This window comes from Anastrepha ludens, chromosome 5 (genome assembly GCF_028408465.1).
Source record: "Anastrepha ludens isolate Willacy chromosome 5, idAnaLude1.1, whole genome shotgun sequence".
NCBI classification, from domain to species: domain Eukaryota; kingdom Metazoa; phylum Arthropoda; class Insecta; order Diptera; family Tephritidae; genus Anastrepha; species Anastrepha ludens.
In genome coordinates, this window is record NC_071501.1 from 16,949,351 (window position 1) to 16,975,490 (window position 26,140).

General features: G+C 35.5%; 1 protein-coding gene across 3 annotated transcripts in view; it reads left to right on the top strand.

The window, feature by feature from the left end:
• The window catches only part of LOC128865271 (serine/threonine-protein kinase GL21140), a 98,626-nt gene extending 76,862 nt beyond the window's left edge, over positions 1-21,764 (top strand). For all 3 annotated transcript variants that reach the window (XM_054105429.1, XM_054105426.1, XM_054105427.1), the window contains 7 exons: positions 11,583-12,137; positions 14,573-14,672; positions 14,755-15,102; positions 15,244-15,934; positions 16,017-16,162; positions 16,223-16,372; positions 19,169-21,764. In XM_054105429.1, coding sequence (XP_053961404.1) covers positions 11,584-12,137; positions 14,573-14,672; positions 14,755-15,102; positions 15,244-15,934; positions 16,017-16,162; positions 16,223-16,372; positions 19,169-19,438 — 2,259 coding nt within the window. In that variant the 5' untranslated portion in view covers position 11,583 and the 3' untranslated portion in view covers positions 19,439-21,764. The remainder of the gene's footprint in view (positions 1-11,582; positions 12,138-14,572; positions 14,673-14,754; positions 15,103-15,243; positions 15,935-16,016; positions 16,163-16,222; positions 16,373-19,168) is intronic.
• Positions 21,765-26,140: the final 4,376 nt, after the last annotated feature.

Below are 26,140 nucleotides of genomic sequence, written 5' to 3' on the forward strand. Positions count from 1 at the left end.
AACATTTTTACCAGAGTTTAAAATTGCATTAATATTTTTGTGATAACAGATGTTTTGCTTTGAGAAAGAAGCAACTACAGTAACAGCAGAAGCATTACTTTGCCGCACGAACAGTACACGGTTGCTTTGACTGTGAACAAAACGAATAGAAGCACTGCACACGACAGGTCTGCAACACAGTTCGGTTGCTGTAGATAGCATTTTGAAAAGAAAATAGCAGAAACAATCGACAAGCTACATTTTGTCAAATAAGTGCCGGGAATTGTTCAATAAAACGCAAAATAATTGTTTAATCATCAAAATTTATTCTGTCATCTTCAAAATAGGCTCCATTCGAAGCAATACGCATATGCCAACTATCAGTCCAGTCATCAAAGCACCATTTATACGCGTTTGAAGAGATCTTCAGCTCCTTCAGTGAATACTCCTTAATGGTCTCTATCGACTCAAAGCGGCGTTCGCGGAGTGGCATTTTAAGTTTTGGGAAAAGGAAATTGTCACGGGGCTAAGTCCGGTGGTTGTTCAATGATATTTGTCGAGTTTTTGGTCAAAAAAGTGTTCACAATGTGAGCCTTGTGAGACGGTGCGTTATCATGGCGCAAGATCCATTAGTTTTCTTTCCACAAATTGTCCCGTTTCCTACGCACGTTTTCTCTCAAACGTCGCATAACTTCCAAATAATAGGACTATGAATAAGTTCGTGCGGTTTTTTTTCGAAATTTGAAACTTTATTGACGTAAAATGGTTACAAATTTAATATTCAAAATATTGTCCATCGCTTACTACTACTTTTTCCCATCTTTCTGGCAATTCACGGATTCCCTTTGTGAAAAATTCGGTCGGTTTTGCCGCAATCCACGAATCGATCCATTTTTTGACTTCATCGTAATTACGGAAGTGCTGGTCAGCCAGGCCATGTTGCATCGATCGGAAGAGATAGTAATCGGATGGCGCAAGGTCTGGACTATACAGCGGGTGGAGTAGGACATCCCATTTGAGCGTTTCTAAGTATGTTTTGACCACTTGTGCAACATGTGGCCGAGCATTGTCATGTTGCAAAATAACTTTGTCGTGTCTATCGGCGTATTGCGGCCGTTTTTCTCGCAGTGCTCGGCTCAAACGCATCAATTGTCGTCGGTAGACATCCCCCGTAATCGTTTCATTCGGTTTCAGTAGCTCATAATACACAACACCCAGCTGGTCCCACCAGATACACAGCATAACCTTCAGGCCATGAATATTCTGCGCCGACGTCGATGTTGAAGCATGGCCAGGGTATCCATACGTTGCCCGACGTTTTGGATTGTCGTAATGGACCCACTTTTCATCGCCAGTCACAATTCGATGCAAAAAACCCTTTCTTTTGTGCCGTTGAAGCAGTTGTTCGCATGCCATAAAACGGCGTTCAACGTCTCTTGGCTTCAATTCATACGGCACCCAATGGCCTACCTTTCGGATCATTCCCATGGCTTTTAAACGTTTGGAAATGGTTGATTGATCAACTCCCAAAGTTTTTGCAACCTCTTCTTGCGTTTGAGCCGGATCTTGATCGAGCAATTCCTCCAATTCGGTATCCATGAACTTTGGCGGCGCACCCTCGCGTTCTTCGTCTTCCAAGCCAAAATCACCACTTTTAAAGCGTGCAAACCACTTCTGGCACGTTCGCTCAGATAGAGCATGCTCACCATAAACTTCCACCAAGATACGATGACTTTCGGCTGCTTTTTTCTTCATATTAAAATAATGAAGAAGAATTCCCCGCAAAAACACATTATTTGGCACGAAATTCGACATTTTCAAGTGTGGTAAAAATATTGTTGTTTACGCTTCAAATAAAAAACTTATACTGACGTTTGTGCCTTACGACAGTAGCTCTCCAATGAATGTTTGGAAATGTGGATCGATGGAATAATAATCAAGTTACGCCATCTGTTGTAAAACCGCACGAACTTATAAATAGACCTATTAATATATTTTTTGCCGCTTTTAAGTCATTTTATAATTTATAAGTTGATCCCCATACAAGCACAGCAACAGCAAATCTTAAACCCTGGTTTTAAACACGGAATTTTAACAGAAACGGCTCACTGACGTTGAAAATATTAAATTCCTGGTTTTTAAAAGAATCGTTGTTTTCTGCCACGAAAAATATTAGATTCCTGGTTTTTAATACGGAATTTTAGCAGAAACTGTTTACAGACGTTGAAAATGTTAAGTTCCTGGTTTTTAACACTTAATATTAACAGAAACGTTGTTTACAGCCATGAAAAATGTTATAGTCAATGTTAGTAAACAGAGGAATATTGAATTAATTTCTTATACAGTACCAGTTATACTAATAAGTTTTTATAATTATATTTTATTTTTGTTATCCACCAGTCGGAACACTCATAACCATATAACCCAATGCGCATACCCAATTAAATCGACGTTTTTCATCCAGCATCGTTTTTATTGCACATAATTTATTATGTGTGACTTTTCCAGCTTACATACTTATATGTATAAGTACGAGTACTATTACACAAGCCCCACCAATTTCCACACTTATGTATGTACAATACTCGTATGTAAATACAGTGTTGCTGTAAATATTTTATGACCGCGCAATAAAATTGATTGCACACATTCACATAGTCATTCGATTTTTATAACTTGATTACAGTGATTAACTGCAGGCATAATAATTTAGGAATGAAATGGATTCCATTATTTGCTGCTAGTTTAATAACGAAAGTATTTTGCTTAGGGGCATGTGCACAAGTATGTCGTCATAGGCAGTAGAACTTTTGCTTGCGGAAACTTTCAACAAACCGAAACCTCCATAATCACACAAAAGTCCAATAACCAAACTTTACCTTGCATTTTTAGAGCAAATTCCACACCGATAACCGGACGATCTCTTGACCGGACGCGGACACATGTTCTCTTATTTTTATGTTTTTATCACCTCTCGTATGCGAAGTCGATTCTCTCGATAACGGACAAGCAAAATATGTTATAGTGATGAGAAAAAATCTGGAAAAACCAATAAAGGCTGCTGATAAGAGACTCTTATCCGCGGAAAAAGAAACTCACTGATTGAAAGAAGATAATTAGAATAACTAAAACGAATAGCCGAAATCTACCTCCAAATGTACAGGTGATATTCTTTTAACGCGGTTTACTGGGTCAGAAAAATCACCGCGAGTGTTAAATGAATTTCGGGCTCAGTCACTTTTTCTAACAGCAGTCGAAGTAGTCGCGACGAAAGTTGAACAGTTGAAAAGGAGCTACTGCGCTCGTCCTCATTTTCAGCTCCATTGTTGTTCAAGAGATCAACTGTACAAATGTACATAGAAACTTCTGTTAACAGAAGTTTGTGTTAAACATGTCAGCGCGTTTTTATAAGTTTGTCTTTCAATTATGTTCTCTCTCTTAGGCGTACAAAAATTGTGTAACCTTGAGTGTCGGGTTGCGAGATGTTTCACTGTATGCCATGTACATATATCGAGTATACCTGGGAGAAAATTCCCCCATTAAACAAATCCTAACTCCCATAAGCACCTCTGGACCGCCGAAGAAGAAAGAATTTCGCAATGCTGCAGAGAAAGAAAGCCATCTGGCGAACGCTGGGTTGGGTGTTTCAAATATATTTTGAAAAATGGCGCACGATTTACAGAATTCGGGCTTCTCATTGAAAATGCTTCTGCCCTACCAGGGACATCTGCGCTAGTCTAGCAAGTCTTTTTGGCGTTTTATAAATATCTGGGCGATGGACAAACACCCACTTACAAGTCAAAATGCCAAAATGCTGTCTGCCTTGTTAACTAAATATAATTTAAAACAAAACTGATTAAAATTCTATGATTAATTGAAAGAAAACGCCGATTTGTTGAATAAAATTTAATCGCAGCAGAAGTACCATGCGGGCGTTTCGATATCGACTACTGTTAACGAAGTCAATTCAACTTTCATAAAATTTTATAATAAGAATTTATTTGAAGTGAAATATTTCTTTTTTCGTTTTGAAACATTAATTACTAAATTCAATTTTTTTCATTTATTTTTGTTCATACGATTTCAATAAAAAAAGTCTTCCCTTTGATATCTGCGTTGTCTGTTGTAAGTTTTATGACGCCATAAAATATCATGTGAAAGAAAAGAGAAATTTTCAATTAATATACTTAAATGTGGAAGTGATAAGTCAAAGCTTGCCAAAATGTATGCGTACCGTTATAATGAATATGTATCTATAATAAGGCACCCTATGGCATCGGAGTGCATATTAGAGTCAAATTATAACTGCTTTTCTTAATTAATGTGTCAAAGATCCATTAGTTGCACTTAGAGTATTAAGTGAAAGTGCATACTACACAGGTAATTACAAATATATATATATATGTGTATAACTATGTGCAACAGTAAAACGAGCACTATTACTTCTTTGTTTGTAGCCAAATTGTCTGCCCAGCCGACAGTATGTCTGCAGGTGCAATTCGCCTCCATTATTCGTTTTTCGCTCATTAGATTTTGAACGCATACACCATTGCACATAAACATTAATATTTTTTTCTATGTATATAGATTAGCTTCTATAGGGTTTTTTGTGCAGGTTTTTATTTTTGGACTTTGGCAACTTGCTTCCGGGGGCAGCCGGTTTTGCAGATGACAGCTGATTTGTGCTCGGTATCTTTTACTATTTCACGATGAATATACTTACGCCAGAAGGCTTAATTTTAATTATACAATTTATTTGGAAAACCGTAGTTCGGTGCCGGATTTCGGCATATCAGAAGTCATTACTGAGATGCCATTACATCCACAAAAACTTAATGTTTGGTATGCTTTACGGGCTGGTGGAAACATTGACCCATATTTTTTCTTAAGTGATGGTGGTCATAATGTTACAGTCAATGACAAGCGCTATAGATTCATGATTACTGCCTTTTTCGTCCCTAGTTGAAGGGCGTTAATAAGCAGGCGTTTCTTTTGACTTGATCCTCTCATTGAGCCAGTTTGCGATGCTCTCGTAAGAAGTGAACCGCTCTTCAATAAGGGCTGACTGAATTGATCGAAATAGATGGTAATCCGAAGGTGCAATGTCTGGGGAATACGGCGGGTGGGGCAAGATTTCTGAATTCAGTCCCTCTAAGTATTTCTGGGCTTATTTAGCAACGTTTAGCCTAGCGTTGTCATGCAGCAAAATCAGTCCCATTCCGGCCGCTTTTCTTTGAGTGATGGTTTCAAATGGTTTAAGGAGTTCATAATAGATTACACTCTTCTGATCCCACCAGATGCTCAACATAACCTTTAAAGTATGAATATTTTTTTTCGCCTCCAACATTTTCGACGCTTAGGGTTATCATAATAGATCCATTTTTCATCACCAGTGACGATGCGATGCAGAAAACATTTTCTTTTCTCCCGTTCAAGAAGCATCTCACACGTCACCAAACGTCTCTCGATATCCATCTCCTTCAATTGATATGGCACCCAGTTACCTGTTCTCTGGACCATTCCCATCGCGTGCAAACGTTTACCGACGGTTGATCTGTTAGCATCCAACTCTTTAAACATATCATCAAGGGTTCAACATGCGTCTTCATCCAATAAATGTTGTATCTGTGAACACGAAAATAGTATCAACAGCGACATCTATTTTACGAGGACCAAAACTTATTCCCATACCCAATATCTTTTTAATGAATTATTTCTCACGATGTTTACATTGCATCCAGAAATTCAAAAGTGACGTTAATCTTCAAACAAAGTTCTTTATCATTTTTTGTATGAAGAAGCCAGTTGCGTATTTTATTTAAATTCAAAATTCTGTGTAATTGAATAATAACCCTTTATCTTTACTTTAATACAATAAAGCAATATTCATTCGAACTTAGAATGAGTAAACAATTCAAAAAAGTGATTGTAAAGAATTGCATAAAATCAAATTTAAAAAAAATTAGCTCATCAAAGTGACTGTGCAATACCTAAGCGATTTGTGTTAATTTAGTATATAATTATTATTGAAACGAATCTTATACAACTTAGTTACTTTTTTTGCAATAAAGAATTTGTATTATGATTCCGCTCACCTAATTTAAAGTCTCTAAACAAATTTAAAGTTGATCTATCCTATTATTGTGTATAAACACTAGTCAACAACTTTCTGTTAATACGAACATTACGAAATAGGTAGTAGCTCAATTTGTCGAAAAGATAAAATGAAGTTAGTTTTCTCAAAATTTATCGCTTTTATAGCCTTTGAATCAGAACGGTTTCTCAAAATTGTTCAAATTTATGGCCGCTGGCTAAAGGTTTTTAAAATTTTTGGCACATAATTTAAAAAAAAAAAGAAAGGTGCTGGAGTAAATTCAATGGCATTTGAAAGAAGAGTGCGGGCACTGTGCGATTCACACAATTTTCTAAAACTAATCATCAGTCGCATGAAACAGTAATCATTCATGGCATTGGCATACAACTCTTGCCATTCCATTTATGAGAAAAAATCAAAACGCGTACCACAAAACTCCATTTAAAATACATATATATACTGTCAGCTTCAAAAGAAAGTGTACCCCACATATTGATAAGTTTTCTCTATTTCTTTAATTTTTTTGTAATTTCAATTATTTTTTTATAAAACCATATAAAACAAAATTTCGAACTTTATATAAAATTAGGAAAAAAAATTCGGCGAATTTCCATTAAAATTACAAACCTTTTTATCAGAATTTCTGGATAAATTTCGAGTATGCAGTTTTATAGATCATTGAACTTTGGTATAATAAAGTGTAAGTTTCAAAAATTGCGTTGATTTTTTACAATTTTTTCTGCTGACGGTGTTGGGTGTTTTCTTCCATATAAAAAACTGTAGCCGTTAACTGGAGAAAATTACAGTCCATACTTAGTGTCAAGTCGAATGCGGCCGGTCTGGATGGAATTCATCCAAAATTTATAAAATGCCTGTTACCAAAGATCTTAAAATATCTTACCTATGCTCTGAATACCGTCTTAACCACGTCAATCTTTCCCAACTCTTGGAAGAAAGCCAAAATCATACCTATTAAGAAAGCGAATGGAGACTACCGCCCGATTGCAATACTGCCGTTCTTATCCAAAGTTCTTGAGCGTATTATGCATCGCCAAATAAACACGTTTTTGAATAGCAACGCCTTGGTGAACACATTGCAGTCGGGGTTTAGATGTAGTAGGAGCTGCACCACAGCACTCCTAAAAGTGTCTGATGATATAAGGCTCAACATTGACAAAAGGCATGTGACCTTTCTAACTCTACTTGACCATTCAAAGGCATTTGACTCCGTAGACCATAAGCTCTTAATTCTGAAGCTTAAAAACTTATTTAGCTTTTCAACGTCGGCCTTGACTCTTATAGAAACGTATCTTAGTGACCGATTACAAGCCGTATGTAGTGATAATACCATGTCAAACTTTCTCCCTGTAACCAGAGGTGTACCTCAGGGCTCTATCCTTGGCCCTCTTTTATTTGTCTTGTACATTAACGATTTGTTCGGTGTGATTAAATATAGTGATGTGTGATTAAATATGCTGATGACGTTCAATTATATGTTAGTTGTCCCATTAGCTGCATTGATATTTGCATAAGCAATATGAATTCTTACTTGAGCCTCACAAGCAAGTGGGCTTCTGAAAATGGGTTAATTCTTAATCCTGATAAGTCCCAATGCATCGTTATTTACAAAAAATATATCAAGCTCGATGGCTATACACAAGTCAAACTAAATGGCGCTGAGATTAAATATGTGGACAATGTTAAAAATCTAGGGGTTACATTTAATAGAACTTTGACATGGAGCAACCACATTTTTACTGTCATAGGCAAAGTTTATGGTATGCTCCGAAATTTATGGACAACTCAATATTTTACACCAGTAAACACTCGACTGCTACTAGCTAAAACGTATTTGTTACCAACGTTACTGTATGGTTGCGAGTTATATACTCCTTGTGATAGTGTGTGTCGTAGTAAGCTTAATGTTTTGTATAACAACATTGCTATGCTATGACCATATTTCAGTATTTGCGAAAAAAATTGCTTCCGTATCCCTTAACGACTTGCTTAGGTTTAAATGTTTAGTTTTACTCCACAAGATCATAAACACTCAAAAACCCAGATACCTCAAAGATCGACTTATGCCTTCAAAGTCCTGCCGCTCGTTAAACATAGTCCCGATGAAATACAGTTGTTTGGTGACTGAACGTCAATACTTTGTGTTCTCTGTCCGTCTTTGGAATACCTTACCTTACAAAATTAAACGTATAAAAGAAAGCTCGTGTTTCAAAAATAAATTGCTTCGCTATCTTGCCGAAAATTGCTGAATGTACTTTAAATCTCTTCCCATTAATCCCTACTCCTGCTACCACTATTTTTTACCTTACTTTCCTTTTAATACTTTCTCCAACTTATACTTCTTTACTACTATCTGTAATTTTAATTTTAATTTTGATTTTACTGTTAATCCTTTTATGTCAACTATTCTTAAGGTCAATCATTGTAAAAATAACCTATGGTTGTATGTTTTGACTTTAATAATAAATAAAATAAATAAATAAATGCATAAGATCGTGACCAAAAAAAATTATAAAAAATGAGTGTGATTTTTAATCTACTTAAAACTTGCACTTACCTCCAAAGATTGAATTGCATACTTGAAAATTTTCCAAAAATTCTGAGTCAAAAGTTTGAAATTTTGATGAAAGTTTGTCGAATTTTTACAAATTTTATACAAAGCTTGAAACCTTGCTTTATATGATAGTTGATGTAGTATGAACTATATTTTTTATAAAAAATTATTGAAATTACAAAATAAATACATAAATAGTCCAAACTTGTCAATATGTGGTGGACACATTATTTTGACGTTGACTGTATATGTATTATGTATTATAGTACATATAGTTTGCTCTTTTAATAAAAGTACTCATATATGTATATATATATACATATAAACAGATATATAAAAATATGCAAAAGGCATTGAAATATAACTTTGTTATCTAATTATTTCAAATTTTTGTTTCCGTGATTTTCCTCCGCAAACTAATTACCTGTTTGTATTTAGTTAAAAGTACTTCTGTTTCACTTCACTTATTTAGCTTATGCATTACATACATACACACCTTCACAAATATGTTAATTAACTTTTTTTTCTCTTATTTGTAATAGTAAAAATTTGTAGGTAAAACAAAGTTCTAGAAAAATAAATAAATTATGCATAAAATTGCAAATTGTAGCTGTGTAATTTCTATTATTATGAGGAGAATAAAATAATTAAAGTACTAATAAGAGGTTTTCCATTTAATTTTCCGTGCATTTCCATGTGTTTGCAAGTTTTTAATTATTTGTTTTTATGTACCCCCTGTACAACGATTGTGTCTTATAAGGGCTTGTTCGAGGCACGTAATAAGAGCGGCGGTTTTGCTACACTTATAAACGTTTGCAACCCTTTTACATACAAATACTAAGCAGATACTTTTGAGATGCTCGGCACTTATTTTGCATAAATAAATGAAGGGGCATACGTAAATATAAATAACCGAGTTTTCTATATATATTTTTCTTGATAATTTCGATGTTAATTTGTCGAGCCATCGTCTTTCAAAAACCTCTCCATCTTTAAATCGATTAATCAATTCTAAAAGCAGATATACTCTTACGAGAAAATCAGTCACCGTCTTAAGGTTTGATATTATTTAATGAATCGTGGACGCCGTTTTATTACCGAGTTCAAAGCAAACGTTTAATATTGCCTCTTTGTTTGAAAATAATTTTTCGATCGTTAGTTCAAAAGTATTACCACATTAGACGCAAATTTTGGCACGGCGTCACACACCAAAAAGATCTAAACGATTAAAATATGAAGCAAATCCGGGAACTTTTGGGACAAAAATTTACTATACAGGGTGAAGTCCAAAATAAACAAGACTGGTGTCATAACATTTTTTTTGAGTTAGTGCGTTGGAAGTTACATCCCTAACTGACTTCCAGTCAAAGCTTGGTGACATTCGGTTTAGTGGAAGCGAAGTTGTCGCGCCTAAAGGGTCAGTATGTTTGTGTCATCGGTACAAAAATGAGTTTTGAACAAAGAACTAATATCAAATTTTGTTTTAAAATCGGCAAAACCTTTACCGAAACATTTGAATTGATGAAAAAAGTTTATGGCGATGATTGTCTATCCCGTGCCAGAGTTCATGTGTGGCTTACACGTTTTAGAGATGGTTGTGAGGACATAAATGACAATGAACATATGGGCCGCCCAAAATCAGTAATATCCGAAAACTCTATCGACATTTTTCGTAAATTTATCAAAAATGAACCGAAATCATCGTTGAAATTCATGTAATCTGAGTTGAATATATCCAAAACATCGATTTATCGCATTTCAACTGATCATTTGGGACCAAAAATAACTGAGGACCAAAAATTTCTCAGAATTCAACGTTCGAAAGACCTCATAAAAGACGAGAACTTCCTGTACAACATTGTAACTGGTGATGAAATGTGGTGTTTCCAACATGGACCTGAAACTAGGCGTTAAAGTACCGAATGGAAGGTCCAAGACGAGCCGTCACCCGGCGTTTGGAGAAGTCAAAAATCAAGTCGATGCTCATTGGTTTTTACTATTCCAAGGGAATTGGCCACAAAGAGCTTATACCAACGGGCCAAACCATCAATGCAATTTTCTATCTTGGAAGCGTTTGTTGCATCGCATTCGTCGAATTCGCCATAAATACCGCGAAGGAGGAAGCTTCGATCCACTCTTGTGACTGATTTTTGGACTGAAAATCTCATTTTAACTATCAATCACTCACCGTATTCGCCTGATATGGCTCCCTGTGACTTCTACCTATTCGGAAAATTGCATTTGGCTATGAAAGGAAAACGTTTTGTGTCCGTAGAGTGTCCAAACAGTGTATCGAAGCCAGATGGGACTATTTTGAATAAATAAGTTCGATGTTATCAGAACAAAGCTCCTGTCGTTTCTATTTTAGCTCAGTTTCGTTTATTTTGGACTTCACCTTGTAGTTTGCTTAAGTCGGCATGGACGGTTATTGCGTGTGTTCTCTGCATGAAATTTGCATAGATTAGCGTACCTTAATCTTAATATCTTCGGGCAGCAGAAAAATTCTCCATTAATTTTGTACATTCCATTTGTATGACTAGGTTTCAAGGTTAAAATTCCATCTTCTCGAGCTTATTAAAATTAATTTTCAGCTAATGTGTTTTTCGCGATTTTAAGTGCATGTATTCCGCTACCAAGCATATACTTATTTTAAAAGAATTCAAGAAGCTAGCAGAAATAATATGAGCAAACACGTATGCCCATACTTACGGCATGTCTACAATTAACACAGTGGAAATTACAAAATCTACTTTGCAATTTAAAACTAAAATTACACCACTTTTGCAATTATATGCGCACATATACCTATAGAATGAAAACATATGTATGTGCGTGTAATAAACCGTAATTAAAGCTAGTATTGTGCTGTTTTCCATCAAAGGAAAATCGAAAAATAACTAATTTTGCTATTTTTCCTGTTGTTGTTTTTATTTCCAGAATGGAAGTTCAAACGGTGAACAATCACCTAAATAACTCCCTCATATCACCGCCAGCCTTGTCACAGTCACAACAAGCTCAATTAAATAACAGTATCATTGCTCTGAGCCGCAGCAACAGTCCGGCCAGCTCGAATTCGGAAATCGAAAAAGAGCTGCAAGATTTGGATTTGAATAGTTCACTGAATAGTGGCAGTGTTAGTTTGGGTGCCGAACTAAATTGTAAATCAAATGGTTCGCTGAGCGGTGCGTCTACTACAAGCTCGACGACAGGCCTCACAACCTCAGTGACCACAGCAGCAGCAGCGGCGGCGGCAGCGACTACAGCGACATCATCTACTGAAGCATTAATAAATGGCAATGGTACTGATGCAACAAATGCTGGTAATAGCTCTACAACAGCCGGCGCCACAGCAAGTAATGCATTGGCACAGGTGAAGAAGCGCATTTCCAGCAGCCGAACACCAACACGCAAAGCGAGGCGAATAAAATTCTATCGCAATGGCGATCGATTCTATACGGGTATTACCATTCCAGTCTCAAATGAACGTTATAGGTGAGTTAAATGCATGCGGTTTTTTTTTATATTCTTTTCATTAGTCGGTAACTCGTTAAGCTTTTCTTAGTGTGAATGTTCCTTTGCTTTTCTTTATCTGTTCAATGAAAATTAAACTTGTAAATCAGTTAGTATTGTATTTACAAAAATTATTTTTTTGTGGTTGGTGTTGTATGTAATACTGGGAAAAAAATGTAAAAAAAGTAGCATCTCGCGAAAAAGTGAGAACCCTAAAAGCTCTGAATAGTTGATAAGACCGTGCGACAAAAAAATCCTTTTTTTGGTACACAAAAATTTCATACGTGAAACTATTGATTTTATATAAAGGGTGATCAATTTAGAGGTATCGGATTTTAAATTAAAATAAAACAACGAAAATTGAAATTGTTTGGGCGGTCAATATTTATTATTTTCTTGTAGAACCATTCATGACATTTATTTTTCAAAGAAAATCTCTTTCAAAGGTTGGCCGCAACTGGGTTGTAATGCGGCCATCCGTAAACATCAATTTTGAATGACTTGCTGGAAGACTTCGGTCGGTATGTCATAAATAACTTTAATAATGTTGGCTTCCAATACCTCAATCGAAGCTAGTTTATCCACAAAGCATTTAAACTTTACATATCCTATAAATAAAACTCCAAAGATGTGATATCATTCGATCTTGATGGTCAATCCACTGGTCCGAGAAGAGAGATAAATTGCTCACCGAAACGACGACGCAGTAAATCCATTGTTTCACGGGCTGTATGACAAGTAGCGCCGTCTTGTTGGAACCAAATGTTGTGGTGATCACGACCTTTAATTTTAAAAGTCGTTTATCGCCTTCAATTTTAGAAGTCGTGATAGCATTCGCCATTTACTGTTACATTGGCGCCAGCCTCGCGTTTGAAAAAATATGGGCCGATGATTCCTCCATCCCATAGGACGCACCAAACTGTTGTTATCAATGGATGTAATGGCTGTTCTTGAATGGCTTCGGGTTGCCTTTCAGTCCAATTATGGCAATTTTGGCCAAAAATAGGCCTCATCGCTGAACACCAAAAGTTGGCCTAAGTACGCGCTGAACATTTTTCACAGAGTGTCGATTTTCGTAATATGTACAATTGTACGACTTGTAAGTCTTTCCATGAAGTAAAAATTCCTTTAAATACTTATCCTCTCCCTATGATATTAACATGGATATGAAACGATTTTATGCGATTTTTACGAAACCATTTTGTATGCTTTATTTCATAGGGCAAAGGTTTAACTCTTTTTTTTTATGCTTCTATAAAAGAGCAAGAAAAACGAAGTTAAAAAGTGCACACAATTTGGTTTAAATCCGAATATATTCTCCTTCATTTGATATCTATACATACATTAATATCATAAAGTGGAAATTTTTGGAAATTCACTTCTTTGCAATCTTAAAGTTCTTTAAAAATTAAACTTTTACTGTCGCACGGTGTTTCTCTAAGACGTTGTTTACAACATCACCCCAATTCAGGAGTATTTTTCCCGATTTCAAAGCTATTGATTACCTTGGAATAAAGCCAGATGGATATAGAGCTAGGATTGACCTCGCAAGGACAAACGGATAACAAATTCCGACTCAGCAACCTCAAAAACATATAAGAAATATTTTCTTTTTTAAGTTGTCCATTAAATATTCTGTGTTTGGATAACGACTCAGCAACTCCAGTAATGTATATATAATTTTTTTTTTTAATTTTTTCGATGAATATTCTAGTTTTGTCCTTGAAAAAAAAAAGTTTAAGTTTTTAGGTAGTTAAAGGATGATTTCCCCTCTTAAAGGGGTCTGGAAATTTGATACTCCCCGGAATGTATTTCCGTTGTTTAGAACTACAATAAAAAATGCCAAATCGAATTTGAATGCAAGTCATTTTTTATGTTTAAAGTTTTTCTGAATTTTTCACAAAGACGCCCCTATTCAAGGGCGTGTTTTGATATAATAAAAAAAAATGTTGAAATTCTCTTCCAAATCATTTACGAGCATTTTAAGAAAAAAAAATTAATAAAATCCGTTTATAATGGCCTTCTCTCGAGTTTGTGAACAAAATTTGTTGAAAAATCTCCATTGTGCGACGGCTCTGGCAGCCAGTGCTTTAGATTTAAATGTAGCAATTATTTATAATTTTTTCTCTTTAAATAAATAAATAAAAATAAATAATTACGACATTATCACACCTGACCAAACCTTGTTCTCAGACCTCAGTAAGTCGTTAAAATTTTATTCGGAAATCAGCAATTTTACAAACATAAAACACAGAACAGAAATGAACAACAACGACTAAAAATTTAAAGGGGTTGGTCTGAAAACCCCTACAATTTGTTAGTTGAGTTCCAATGCGAACTTTTAAACATAAAATTTAGAATAAATCACTAATTTGAGCTATAAATGAAGTCATGGCAATTTTTAAATCTTCCTGCAGATCATTTGAGAGCCTTTTTGAAGACTTAACACGATTATTAGAGGAAAATGTAAAAATTCCAGGAGCTGTGCGTACAATTTATACCATGTGTGGCAAGAAGGTGAGTGACCAATTCAATAGCAACAACGTCCATTTCCTTTCGCTGTGTATTAACTTAATTGAATTTATTCAATCATTACTAGATCTCCACTTTGGACGAACTCGAAGACGGCCAAAGCTATATTTGTTCCTGTAATAACGAGAATTTCAAAAAAATCGAATACAACACCACCTCACAACCATTAGCCAACTTGACACTCTCCAACAAGACAAACAATCGTTTGTCCAAAGCTTATCGTCCATCGTCGCCGCTTAAGAATGGTACCGGCACGTACAATAGCGGTGGTGGCGGTGTAGCTGGGGGTGGCGCTGGCGGTAATGGTGTAAATGTCACCACTAATGGCAGTCCAGTACTGAAACTAAATGAACGCGATAGCGTCGTACATCCCCGTATTGTGACGCTGATAAGAAATGGCACCAAACCACGGACAGTAAGTGACGTTTGCAGTTTTGCAGTTTTGTAATTTGTAATATTTATTTTGCATTTCATTTAATGCAATTACATAGAAATGTGTTTTATTTACATTCATTATATCTTCTGCTTCATCATCATTTCATTTTTCTTTTGATAGATTATGCGCCTTCTGCTGAATAAACGCAATAGTCCCAGCTTTGATCATGTACTAACCGCCATCACACAAGTGGTACGCCTTGATACCGGTTATGTACGCAAAGTGTTTACGCTCTCCGGCAGTCCGGTTGTACAACTTGCCGATTTCTTCGGTCCCGATGACATTTTCTTCGCCTATGGCACAGAACGCGTTAACAATCCAGATGATTTTAAGCTCGAACCTGACGAACACAAAGCCATACAAGCGATACGGAAATCGCTACGTACCGCAGGAACTACTTACAAGGGCCCCAAACCGAAAATGCCAGTAAAGAGTAAAAATCTGAATAGCGCCAAGCATCAACAAAATCATCAACAAGAACCATGTGATCAGATTGTTGATGAAGATTTGGCGGCGCTAAATGAGAGCGGCATTGATGCAAGTGAACTGCCGGGAGTAATACGTGAGCGTTACGCGTTAGGACAAATTATAGGCGATGGTAATTTTGCTGTTGTACTGAAGATCAAAGATCGGCAGAATGGTTTGCCATATGCGTTGAAAATCATCGATAAAAGCAAATGTAAAGGCAAAGAGCACTATATCGATGCAGAAGTGCGTGTAATGAAGAAGTTACAACATCCACATATTATTTCATTAATCTTGGATGTCGATCAGCTGTCGAATATGTACTTGGTGCTGGAGTACGTGAGTGGTGAGTGATGATCACAATTTTCTATTGTTTTGAGAGACAATTGTTACATGAAATTTGTATTTTCATCCTAATATTTTTGCAGGTGGCGATCTTTTCGATGCTATTACGCGTGTAACACGTTTTTCTGAAAATCAGTCACGCGTGATGATCAAGCATTTGGCCTCAGCCATGGCCTATTTACATTCCATGAGCATTGTGCATCGTGACATTAAACCTGAGAATCTATTGGTAAATTTTTGTTTATAGAATCTGCCTTAAATGTAATAAAAATGTATCTACGTTCTACAGGTTGAGTTGGACGCCAATGGTAGTGTAACCGAACTAAAATTAGCTGATTTTGGTTTGGCCTGTGAAGTGACTGAACCATTGTATGCAGTGTGCGGCACCCCAACTTATGTGGCACCGGAGATACTATTGGAAACAGGCTACGGATTGAAGGTAAAATAAAATTTAAGTTTTATTTTAAGTTTATGTATTTCATTATGAAAGTACAGTGGCATTAATCCCAGTGGTTCAAATGACTGCTGTACTAAAAATAAAAAAAATTATAATTGACGCGTAAACTTATGTTAATATAGATATTTGGCCACGCTCCTCCTCCTATTTGTGATGTGTGTCTTGATGTTGTGCCACAAATGGAGAGGCCTACAGTTTTAAGCCGACTCCGAATGGCAAATGGTTTTTTATGAGAAGCTTTTGCATGACAGAAATACACTCGTAGGTTTGGCATTGCCTCCTGAGGGGCAACCGCTATTAGAAAAACACTTTTTCTACAATTTTGCTGTTTCATGCACCTACGCACTCTGGAATGGTAGTCCCACACCAACCCATTCATCTACGGCGGCCGCCAATGATTGCTATACTAATCCAGCTATACTTGAGATATGTTCAGTTTAAGGGTATCGGACAATTGCGTCTTTTTACCATAGACCAGCGACTTCAGAAAACCCCTTTTTTCATTTTCAATGACTGCTGTACTAAACCAACTATATTTGAGCAATGGCCTGAGCTATGTTTAGTTTGAGGGTATCGGCCAATTGCGATTTATTAGCAATGACCAGCTACTTCAGAAAACCCTTTTTCCCCTTTGGCGAGGAAGGGAGACCAAAGTCATCCCAGGGTCATCTCACACGCCTTTCGACTATCTCGTAAATAGTGAAGTTATCAAAAAACACGTGAACGCGATAAACATCCTTTGTCGTAAAATTCACTTCAATGATATTTATTCTGTGACCTGTAGAAGTATGAAGTTTTGACTAATACTAATTTTATTGGAAAAAAGCAGTTTCGAGCAATTCAGCCAAAAAAATTGAACTGTTTTAAATGAACTATAAATATCAAGAACCTGCAATTTTATGCCACCTCCGAACAACAGATGGTTTTTCATGGCAGAAATATTTTCGAAGATTTTCCATTGCCTACGGAGTATCGGGACAACCGCTATTAGAAAAAAATATATTTTCTATTATTTGTTTTTCATATCTCCAGTGGGTTTCGAACCGGGGCTTAACCAAATGGTATTCAGTCACAAATCCATTCGGCTGCAGCCAGGGCCATATTCTCTATTAATACAACAAAGACGATTAACCGATTGAAATACATTGTAAAAACTAATTTAATAAAATACGCATTAAAAGTGTACCGTAATAATTTGGAATGGTTCGGATGTATCGTGGCAGTTCAAAAACGTTTACCATCTCGGGCTAAAAATCATTCAATTTACATATTGCGTTCTATGTTACCGAAACGACCCGGATATATATCCAGCCAAGAGCTACCACTCCAGCAGCATTCCCCACTCTTGTATGGGGAATGTTTATACTGTTACAACAATAACAACAATATTCGTGTGATATATTAAGATGGACAAACAAAAATTATTATTTATGCTACCCCGTCCATTTGTTATATGAGCAAAACCGATCCAACCAGACAAAGTAAACATACTGTAAGATGCTTATAGACAATCACACTATCAGAGCTGCCAACAGGCTATGAACTCAGTCAAGTAAAATGGCATGGCCAGAATGGAACATGGGCCGCACAAACCGACTGTTGAAACTGAACAGGAAGAACATGAGAAATCTTCTAGGTAGTAGATTAGAAGCACCCTACCCATTTGCAGAAGTTGCACCCAACGACTATTGCAGAAGTTGTAACGACATTGAAGAAGAAGAGACTATAGAACACTTTCTATGCGGATGCATGGCTCTGGATAGAAGAAGGTTCAACATTTTAGGAAAAAGTTCCCTGAATAACTTGGCAGAAGTAGCCAATATAAAAATAACAAGCCTTGTTAGATGTATTAAAGCCACAGGTTGGTTGAATGAGGACAATGTAGAGTGAGGAGAGGGGACAGTCCTGGTGGTATCACAAGACGCCTACAACAGGCCTAAGTGTGTCAACTGAAAAGCACTATACCTACCTACCTACCCTGAGCCGAAGGCCCTTGTAGCCAGCGCTTTTCTTTAGTGGATTAATAATTTTTTATAATTAGTTCTGAATAAATAAATAAATAAAAATATTTTTTACCAACGTTTTGAAAATTACCATCGAATTCACTTAAAAAAAATTCATAAAATGCCGATATTATGATAGAATATTTCATCTCCTCTTTCAATTTCCCTCCCGAAAAATTAGACCCTACGCTTTATAAAAAAAATTAACTATGATATTTTTATAGTGACTCTGAAAACATCCCAAAATTAAAAAAAGGTTCTATGTAAGAGAAAAAGTAATTAAATTTCAACAAACAATTTTTTAAATAACTTAAAAACGTAATAGATTCAAGAAAAAAATGTTGTTTTGGGTTTTTTAATATATGTAGATATACATTTAGGCGGCCGTTGCCGAATAGTTTAGTGCGCGACTACCATTCGGAATTCACAGATAGAATGTAGGTTGGAATCTCGGTGAAACACCAAAATTAAGAAAAAGTTTTTCTAATTGCGGTCGCCCCTCGGCAGGCAATGGTAAACCTCCGAGTGTATTTCTACCATGAAAAAGCTCCTCATAAAAAAATACCTGCGATTCGGAGTCGGCTTGAAACTGTAGGTCCCTCCATTTGCGGAACAACATCAAGACGCACACCACAAATAGGAGGAGGAGCTCGTAAAGGAGTGTACGCACCAATTATATACATATATATATACGTATACATTTAGATTTTATATGCATATGCCTTTTATCCACCGCAGCAGTATTAAAAAAACATTGAATTTCACTTTTTTACAGATCGATGTCTGGGCAGCTGGTATTATACTATACATCCTGCTTTGCGGTTTTCCACCCTTTGTGTCGCCCGACAATCAACAAGAGCCACTATTCGATGCCATCATTACGGGAGTCTATGAATTCCCTGATCCCTATTGGTCTGATATTGGCGATGGTGTACGCGACCTCATTGCAAACATGCTGCAATCGGATCCCGATGTACGTTTCACTAGCGAAGATATACTGGATCACTACTGGACTCTGGGTGAATGTATTGACTATAGTAGTTGAATTTGCTGCCTAGGTGGTGTGGTTGGTTGAAAACAGGGAGGGAAAACAGAAACAACAAAAGCAAGAGCAACAAGATCACATTGTAGGGATATAGCTAGTTTAGGTAGCTGCGCTTGTTTGTTTGTTTGTCGACGTAAACACATAGGTTTAGTATTTGGGGATGTAGTATTAGTACTGTGTATTTAATGGCTTATTGAAAAACTATAATTTACGAAAATTTATTTATATGCGAAAACAAAAACTAAAAAAACGAAATTATTGATGAGTTTTGTAAGCGCTGAAAAATGTTATTGTGGATAATTTTTTTTTGTTTTAACTATTCAACACAGTTAGCAGCGACTTAGCTAAAAAACATGCATATATAAAATATAGGCTTACGTACATATAAACACACATGTGCATATGCATATACAAACATATGTATGCTTAAGTATTTTATTAAACTGTAGTATTTATAATTTATTGCTTCTTTATATGGCAAACCTTAAACTTAAAACACATCTACGAAAAATTTGGCAAACTTATTTAGTGCACCGTTAGAAAAAGTAAATCCACAGTTGGTAATAATATTAAACGAAAAAATAAATTCAACCGCCTATGAAAGGGAAAATCAACGGAAATGTCACAACATGTATAAAATTGTACGAATTCGAACACTAACACAAAAAAACAAAAAAAGGAAAACGCTTTCGAAAGAGAAAAAACACCAAGCAATCAACTGATACTATTCGTATATATTTTTTATATAAATACTTTGCACTTTCAATTTTATTGGTTATTTTATGTTGCAGCATTTATCTGTTATTGTCTCCCAACTGATATTTTCCTACAGATTAATCTATTTTATCCACTTTATGTATTATTTTCTATCAAAACTTTTACTACTTTTAATACTATTGCGATAAGGATAGCTGTAAAATATTTTTTATGTTTTATGTCATTCTATTTTTAGTTTTCATTTTAAATGCAAAACGAAAAATCAAAACGATGCCCCTTAAAATGCTATTTAACTACTTATTAGAGTTTTGTATGCATATTTTATTAAATAATTTTTAAATAATAATTTAAAACAAAATTATTGTATTATTGTTTTATATTTTAAATTGATATTCTCCGGTAACTAAAGTAATTTTGCTTTGCTTCAGCGAATTGTTCGCCAAATGTATAAATTAGTGAATTATTTTTAAATCTAATACAAACAGCTAACATTTTTAATGTATACATTGTGATCATGTGCTGTTTTATCATTATAAAAACAATTTTAATGATTCTACATTTGTCATATTTTATGTTTATATTTGATTTCGTCGTTTAAAAACTGCAAGAAGAAAACGTGAATTTCAAAACAAAAAACATATTATTCGTAACTCCTTATAGTGAATTCAGAAACGCATTAATACAAAAAAAAAAAAAGATATAACTTATTTCTAATCAATAAGGGATAATAATATCAACTATGCAAAACCACAGGAAGCTGCTAATTGTCGACTAAGTTGCGCAAAGTGAACACTTTCATTAGCTATTGCTTAAAAACAAAATGGGCTGATGATTAAGAGGTATTAGTGCGTTTTCGAATTCCCTCATATTATTAATTGTTTTTAAATAAAAATTTTTATTCTTTTATAAACAACTGTAATTGTTACCGTAACAGCTTAAAGCATTCTCCATTAAGATTAGTGGAATTCTGCTGGAGTGATCTGGTCGATCTGTTCATTGACCTAATATTAATCCGGCACGTTCCGGTAAAGCAGACCATATTTTCATGGAAGTTGTCTTTTTATTTTGTATGTATATATTTTTAGTAAAAAAATTGTTTTTGTTTTGACTCTTTTATTGTTTTTATCTCTTCTTTATATAGTCCAAAAAAATATGTGTTTCGAAAATTTAAAGAAAATTTATGTTATCTCTCAAAATAAATATTTTAAATAGTGTCACACAAGAAGTCCATTTATTCTTATATTCATACGCGTATTGTACGTTTGTACGTGAATACTTTATATACATACATACTTAAGTAGTACATACATTTCCCAATATTAGTACTTGAAAAAAATTATATTAGCAAACACAACAACAACAAAAAACAACATACATATATAAATATAAATCACAAGCAACATAAAAAAAAAACAATTAAAAATGTTTGATCAAAACGACGTAATACATATTTATAAATGTTTATTGTATTTTGAAAAATGAAATTTTACATATATAAAATATATAGAGAGACACGAAGGAATTCTAGATATGACGAAGCAAAATTATTAGAAAGTGCTAAAAACTATCGAAAATCAAAAATAAAGGAAACAAAAAAATATAACAAAAAGTGTTTGATTTTCGTACAACTGTAAAATCGATCAAAATTAATGGGGGCATATAACACATGGGGCTGCTGCAGTAGCCGAATGGGTTTGTGCGGGACTACCATTCCGAATTCACAGAGAGAACGTAGGTTCGAATCTCTGTGAAACACCAAAATTAAGAAAAACATTTTTCTAATAGTGGTCGCCCCTCGGCAGGCAATGGCAAACCTCTGAGTGCATTTCTGCCATGAAAAAACTCCTCATATATATAACACGGGCTGAAAAGTCGCGGGCCAAAGATGGTACTAGTTTTATTTCATTCACCTCTTTTTCAGTTAGTACTAACCTTAAAACGACAGTTGTTAAAATTTCATGATATTCTATTAAAAAATACCGCTCAAGTTCAGCACTGGCTTCAAAAGTGTTATGGGAACTCCGCTCCATCAGAAACAACAAAAAACGATGGTTTGCTGACTTGAAAGGTGGTCCTAGAGACACCGATGATGCACAACGCACTGGACGTCCAAATGAGGTGGTAACACCAGAAAAATCTAGAAAACCACAAAATCATTTTGAATAATCGAAAAGTGAAGCTGAGTATATATATACATATAAAGCTGAGTTAGCTGGCATCGTCAAGATATCAAAAGAACCTGTTGGCTTTATATTGCATGAGCATTTGCATATGAGAAAGCTCTGTTCAAAGTGAGTGCCGCGTTTGCTCACTGTTGAGCAAAAACAAGAACGGGTTGATAATTCGAAACAATGGCAAAACTGCATGAATTGAACTTCGAACACATCCACCGTATTTGCATCTAAAAAAAACTCTCGCCAAAAATTCGAGTCTAAGGCCTTTTTTGAAGCAAAAGATAAATCGTTCTACAAAAGTGGCATTGAAATGTTAGAGCGACGCTGGAATGATTGCGTTGTTCTTATTGGTTTCTGAATAAATCTAATTTGGAACTAAACAAAAAACCTGTTTTCTTTTCAACCCATGTGTTAAAAATGAAGATATATGAAGTAAATCAATGAGATACATGCCATGTTGTATGAGTTTTTTTGGCATAAAATTTAATTGCTACGTCATAAGGTATGTACTATTACGGCAAATTGATTTTTAATATATATTTTTTTATTAAAATGGCGGGATAAAAATCCACAAAACTCCAGGGTATTCCACAGTTTGTGAGATGAAACTGTATTTTGATATAAACTACCGTTATTGCGGCAACTTCTAGTTTTTTTATGATTTCTACTGTCTTATTTTTTAATGGTTTTACACTTCTCTTAGTGTATTTCGTTTTCATTTGTTAATTAAATTCCGTTTGATTTTGTGAATATTTTTATGTTGTCTTGGAAGTATGTATATTAATGTCAGCGGAATTTTTTTGTTATTTTATTTTTTTAATTTGTTATAGGTTCTTCCGATAGATTGGCTTGTAAATAAATGTAGTTGTTTATTTTGATTATACCCGATAAGTCTACGCGACCTTCTAATCGGGGAGCAATTTTGTGACTCGGCAAATAGATTGAATTTCTATTGGTAAACCTTCTACAAGAACGGCTAATTGATAACATTTGAATTGATTAGCTCTTGATTACGCTGATTTTTAATTGAAATATCGTTCCCGTTTTGTATTATGTGCAGACCTTTCATTTACTATTAATGTTTCATCTTCAATGCTATCATATCGTTTTGTTTACCAGTCTATAGCAAAAGTGTTCAGTGCACTTCAAAATAAAAGAATTTACTATATGTATTGTTGAGTATTGAATCAAGAGATAAATAAAGCATTCGCATCCACTGACGAGCCAAGGATGATAGATTACTAGGTTTGTCCAATCTGCTGTGATGAGAAACAAAATTGTTTCGTATATCACCAACACAATCTTAGCTTTTTTGCAAACAAACCGCTGTCATGACCACAGTGATGTCAGCCAATCAGCTGATTCATTCAAATTCGCAGAGAGCCGGTTAACGGGTTGATCTTGGCCAAGGTGGATTTATTAAGGTGACAGCATTCACCCAGCTGAATTTTTCACCGTAGGTATGGATTACGTCAAAATGATATGCTTTGTTTGTATGTATTGGTATGTTTACGTTCGTATGTTTACATTTGCTTGCTGATTTTGACGTGATGGTTGCACCAAACGCAACAACAAATACATGTAGGGTTTTACTTATATGTGTTTGCTGTCACCTGTAATAAATTCGCCTTGATCTTGGCTATGCCTTCTGAATTCTTCCCACCATGCCTCTGCCTCTTTCAATAATAAGTCGGCGAACTATATTCATACCTATCATTCTAGTACTCTAGTACCATAGTGAAATATAACTTATTCATTCATACTTTGGTCTAATGCGAATTCATACAAGGTGGTAGCAGTAGTACAAAAATAGTTTACATCCATTTTGTTTTCACATTATGATGGTTTGAAAGTTAAAATCCATCTGATTACTTTCCACACATTTCCTGAATCTTGCAGGAATCTAAATCAGAATGTGGGAAAAAACCACTTTAACGTTCAAATCACCCAAATAAAAGAAAAATCAGCGGTTCTAGGGATACCACCTTATCGTAATTCGCCTGGCTCGGTTTTGTGATTGAGGTTTTTTGTTGCTTGGGGAATCCTCAGTGCAGAACTGCAATCATAGTTTTTATAATTTAATTCAAATTTATAATTTAGAAATAAAAATGTTTGAAGAGTACTAAAACTAAGAATTACTTATACTCATATAAATAAAAAAATCATATTTTTGTATATAGGTATGCTTGAAACGATGTATCGCGATATAAGCTGTAAGCTCTTGCAGAAAGTCATTTATAGAAAAACACCAAGAGGCATACCACTTAGCGCATATTACCAGGTAGATACCTATGAAATGAGACTTTTTTTCATTTTCAAACGTTTATTAATAAAACATGGTACAATTTTAATCTTCAAAATAATAGCCATCACTAGCGACACATTTTTCCCATCTCTCAGGCAATTTGTGGATGCCGCGCCAAAAAAATTGGTCGTCTTTGGCCGCAAACCAATCATCGAGCCATTTTTTGGCTTCTTCGTGAGAATTGAAGCGCTGCTCGGAAAGGGCGAGGCCCATCGATGCAAACAAATGATAATCGGAAGGCGCCAAGTCTGGTGAGTAAGCCGCATGCACCAGCGGTTTCCAATCGTACATCTCCACCAATTCTCGAGTCGCTCTTGTTCGATGTGGCGGTGCATTGTCATCAAGAAAAATTACTTTGTAACGGCGATCGGCATATTCTGGGCGTTTTCGGTGCATAGCGCTGTTCAAATTGGCCAATTGTCGTTGGTAGCGTGCATCGTCAACTGTTTCATCTGGTTCTAATAGCTCGTACCAAATAATACCACGTTGATCCCAGAAAACACACAGCATTGCCTTGCGGCCGAAGCGATTTGGTGTGGCCGGTGTTTTTGGTTTGTCGTCGGGCGATCGTTTACGCTTGGGATTGGAGAAGTACACCCATTTTTCACCACCCGTAACGATTCGATGCAAAAAAGACTTCCTTTTGAACCTGGCGAGCAGCATTTCACAAGTGGTTTTTCGGTTCTCTTGCTGCCTTTCAGTCAGTTCATGCGGCACCCATCTTCCGACCTTTAAAATCATGCCCATGTCTTTCAAACGTTTGGAAATAGTTTTTTGGGTCACTCCCAACTGCTCTGCCATCATTTCTTGTGTTTGACCATCATCTTCATTCAACAACGCTTTCAATTCGGCGTCGTCAAACTTTTTCGGTGGCCGGCCACGGTCCTCGTTCTCCACGCTAAAATCACCACTGCGGAATTTTCCAAACCACCTGAAGCACTGTGCTCTACTTAGAGCATGTCCACCATAAGCTTCTATAAGCATTTGATGAGCTTGAGAAGCGTTTTTCTTCAATTGATAACAGAAAATCAACGATGTCCGCAAATCGTAGTTGGAAGGCACGAAATTCGACATTTTTAAGAGCGACAAAAATGTTGTATGAAATGTAACAAACAATGAACTGAATATTGTTGACAAATGACAGACGAAAAAAACAAGACATTGGGAAGGTTTAAAAATACTCCTAGCGACATCTATAGACTAATAGCTGAAAGTCTCATTTCAAAGGTATCTACCTGGTACATGCATATACAAATAACGCTCATATAAAAAATGCATTGTAATAAGAGCGTAAATGCTATAAAGGAAAGCTAGAAGAGCTAGAAAAGCCAACCTCATTTTCATTCCTTCAACCTGGGAGAGCACAAAGTACAAGGACAAGAAAACTCGGTTTCTTAGGGGCAATGAACCTCAATGAACGAATGGCCAAAGAAAATTGTCCTCTTGAACTATAAAACCAAAGGAAAGTCACAAACAAAAAGTTATATTGTAAATGCACGAAAATTT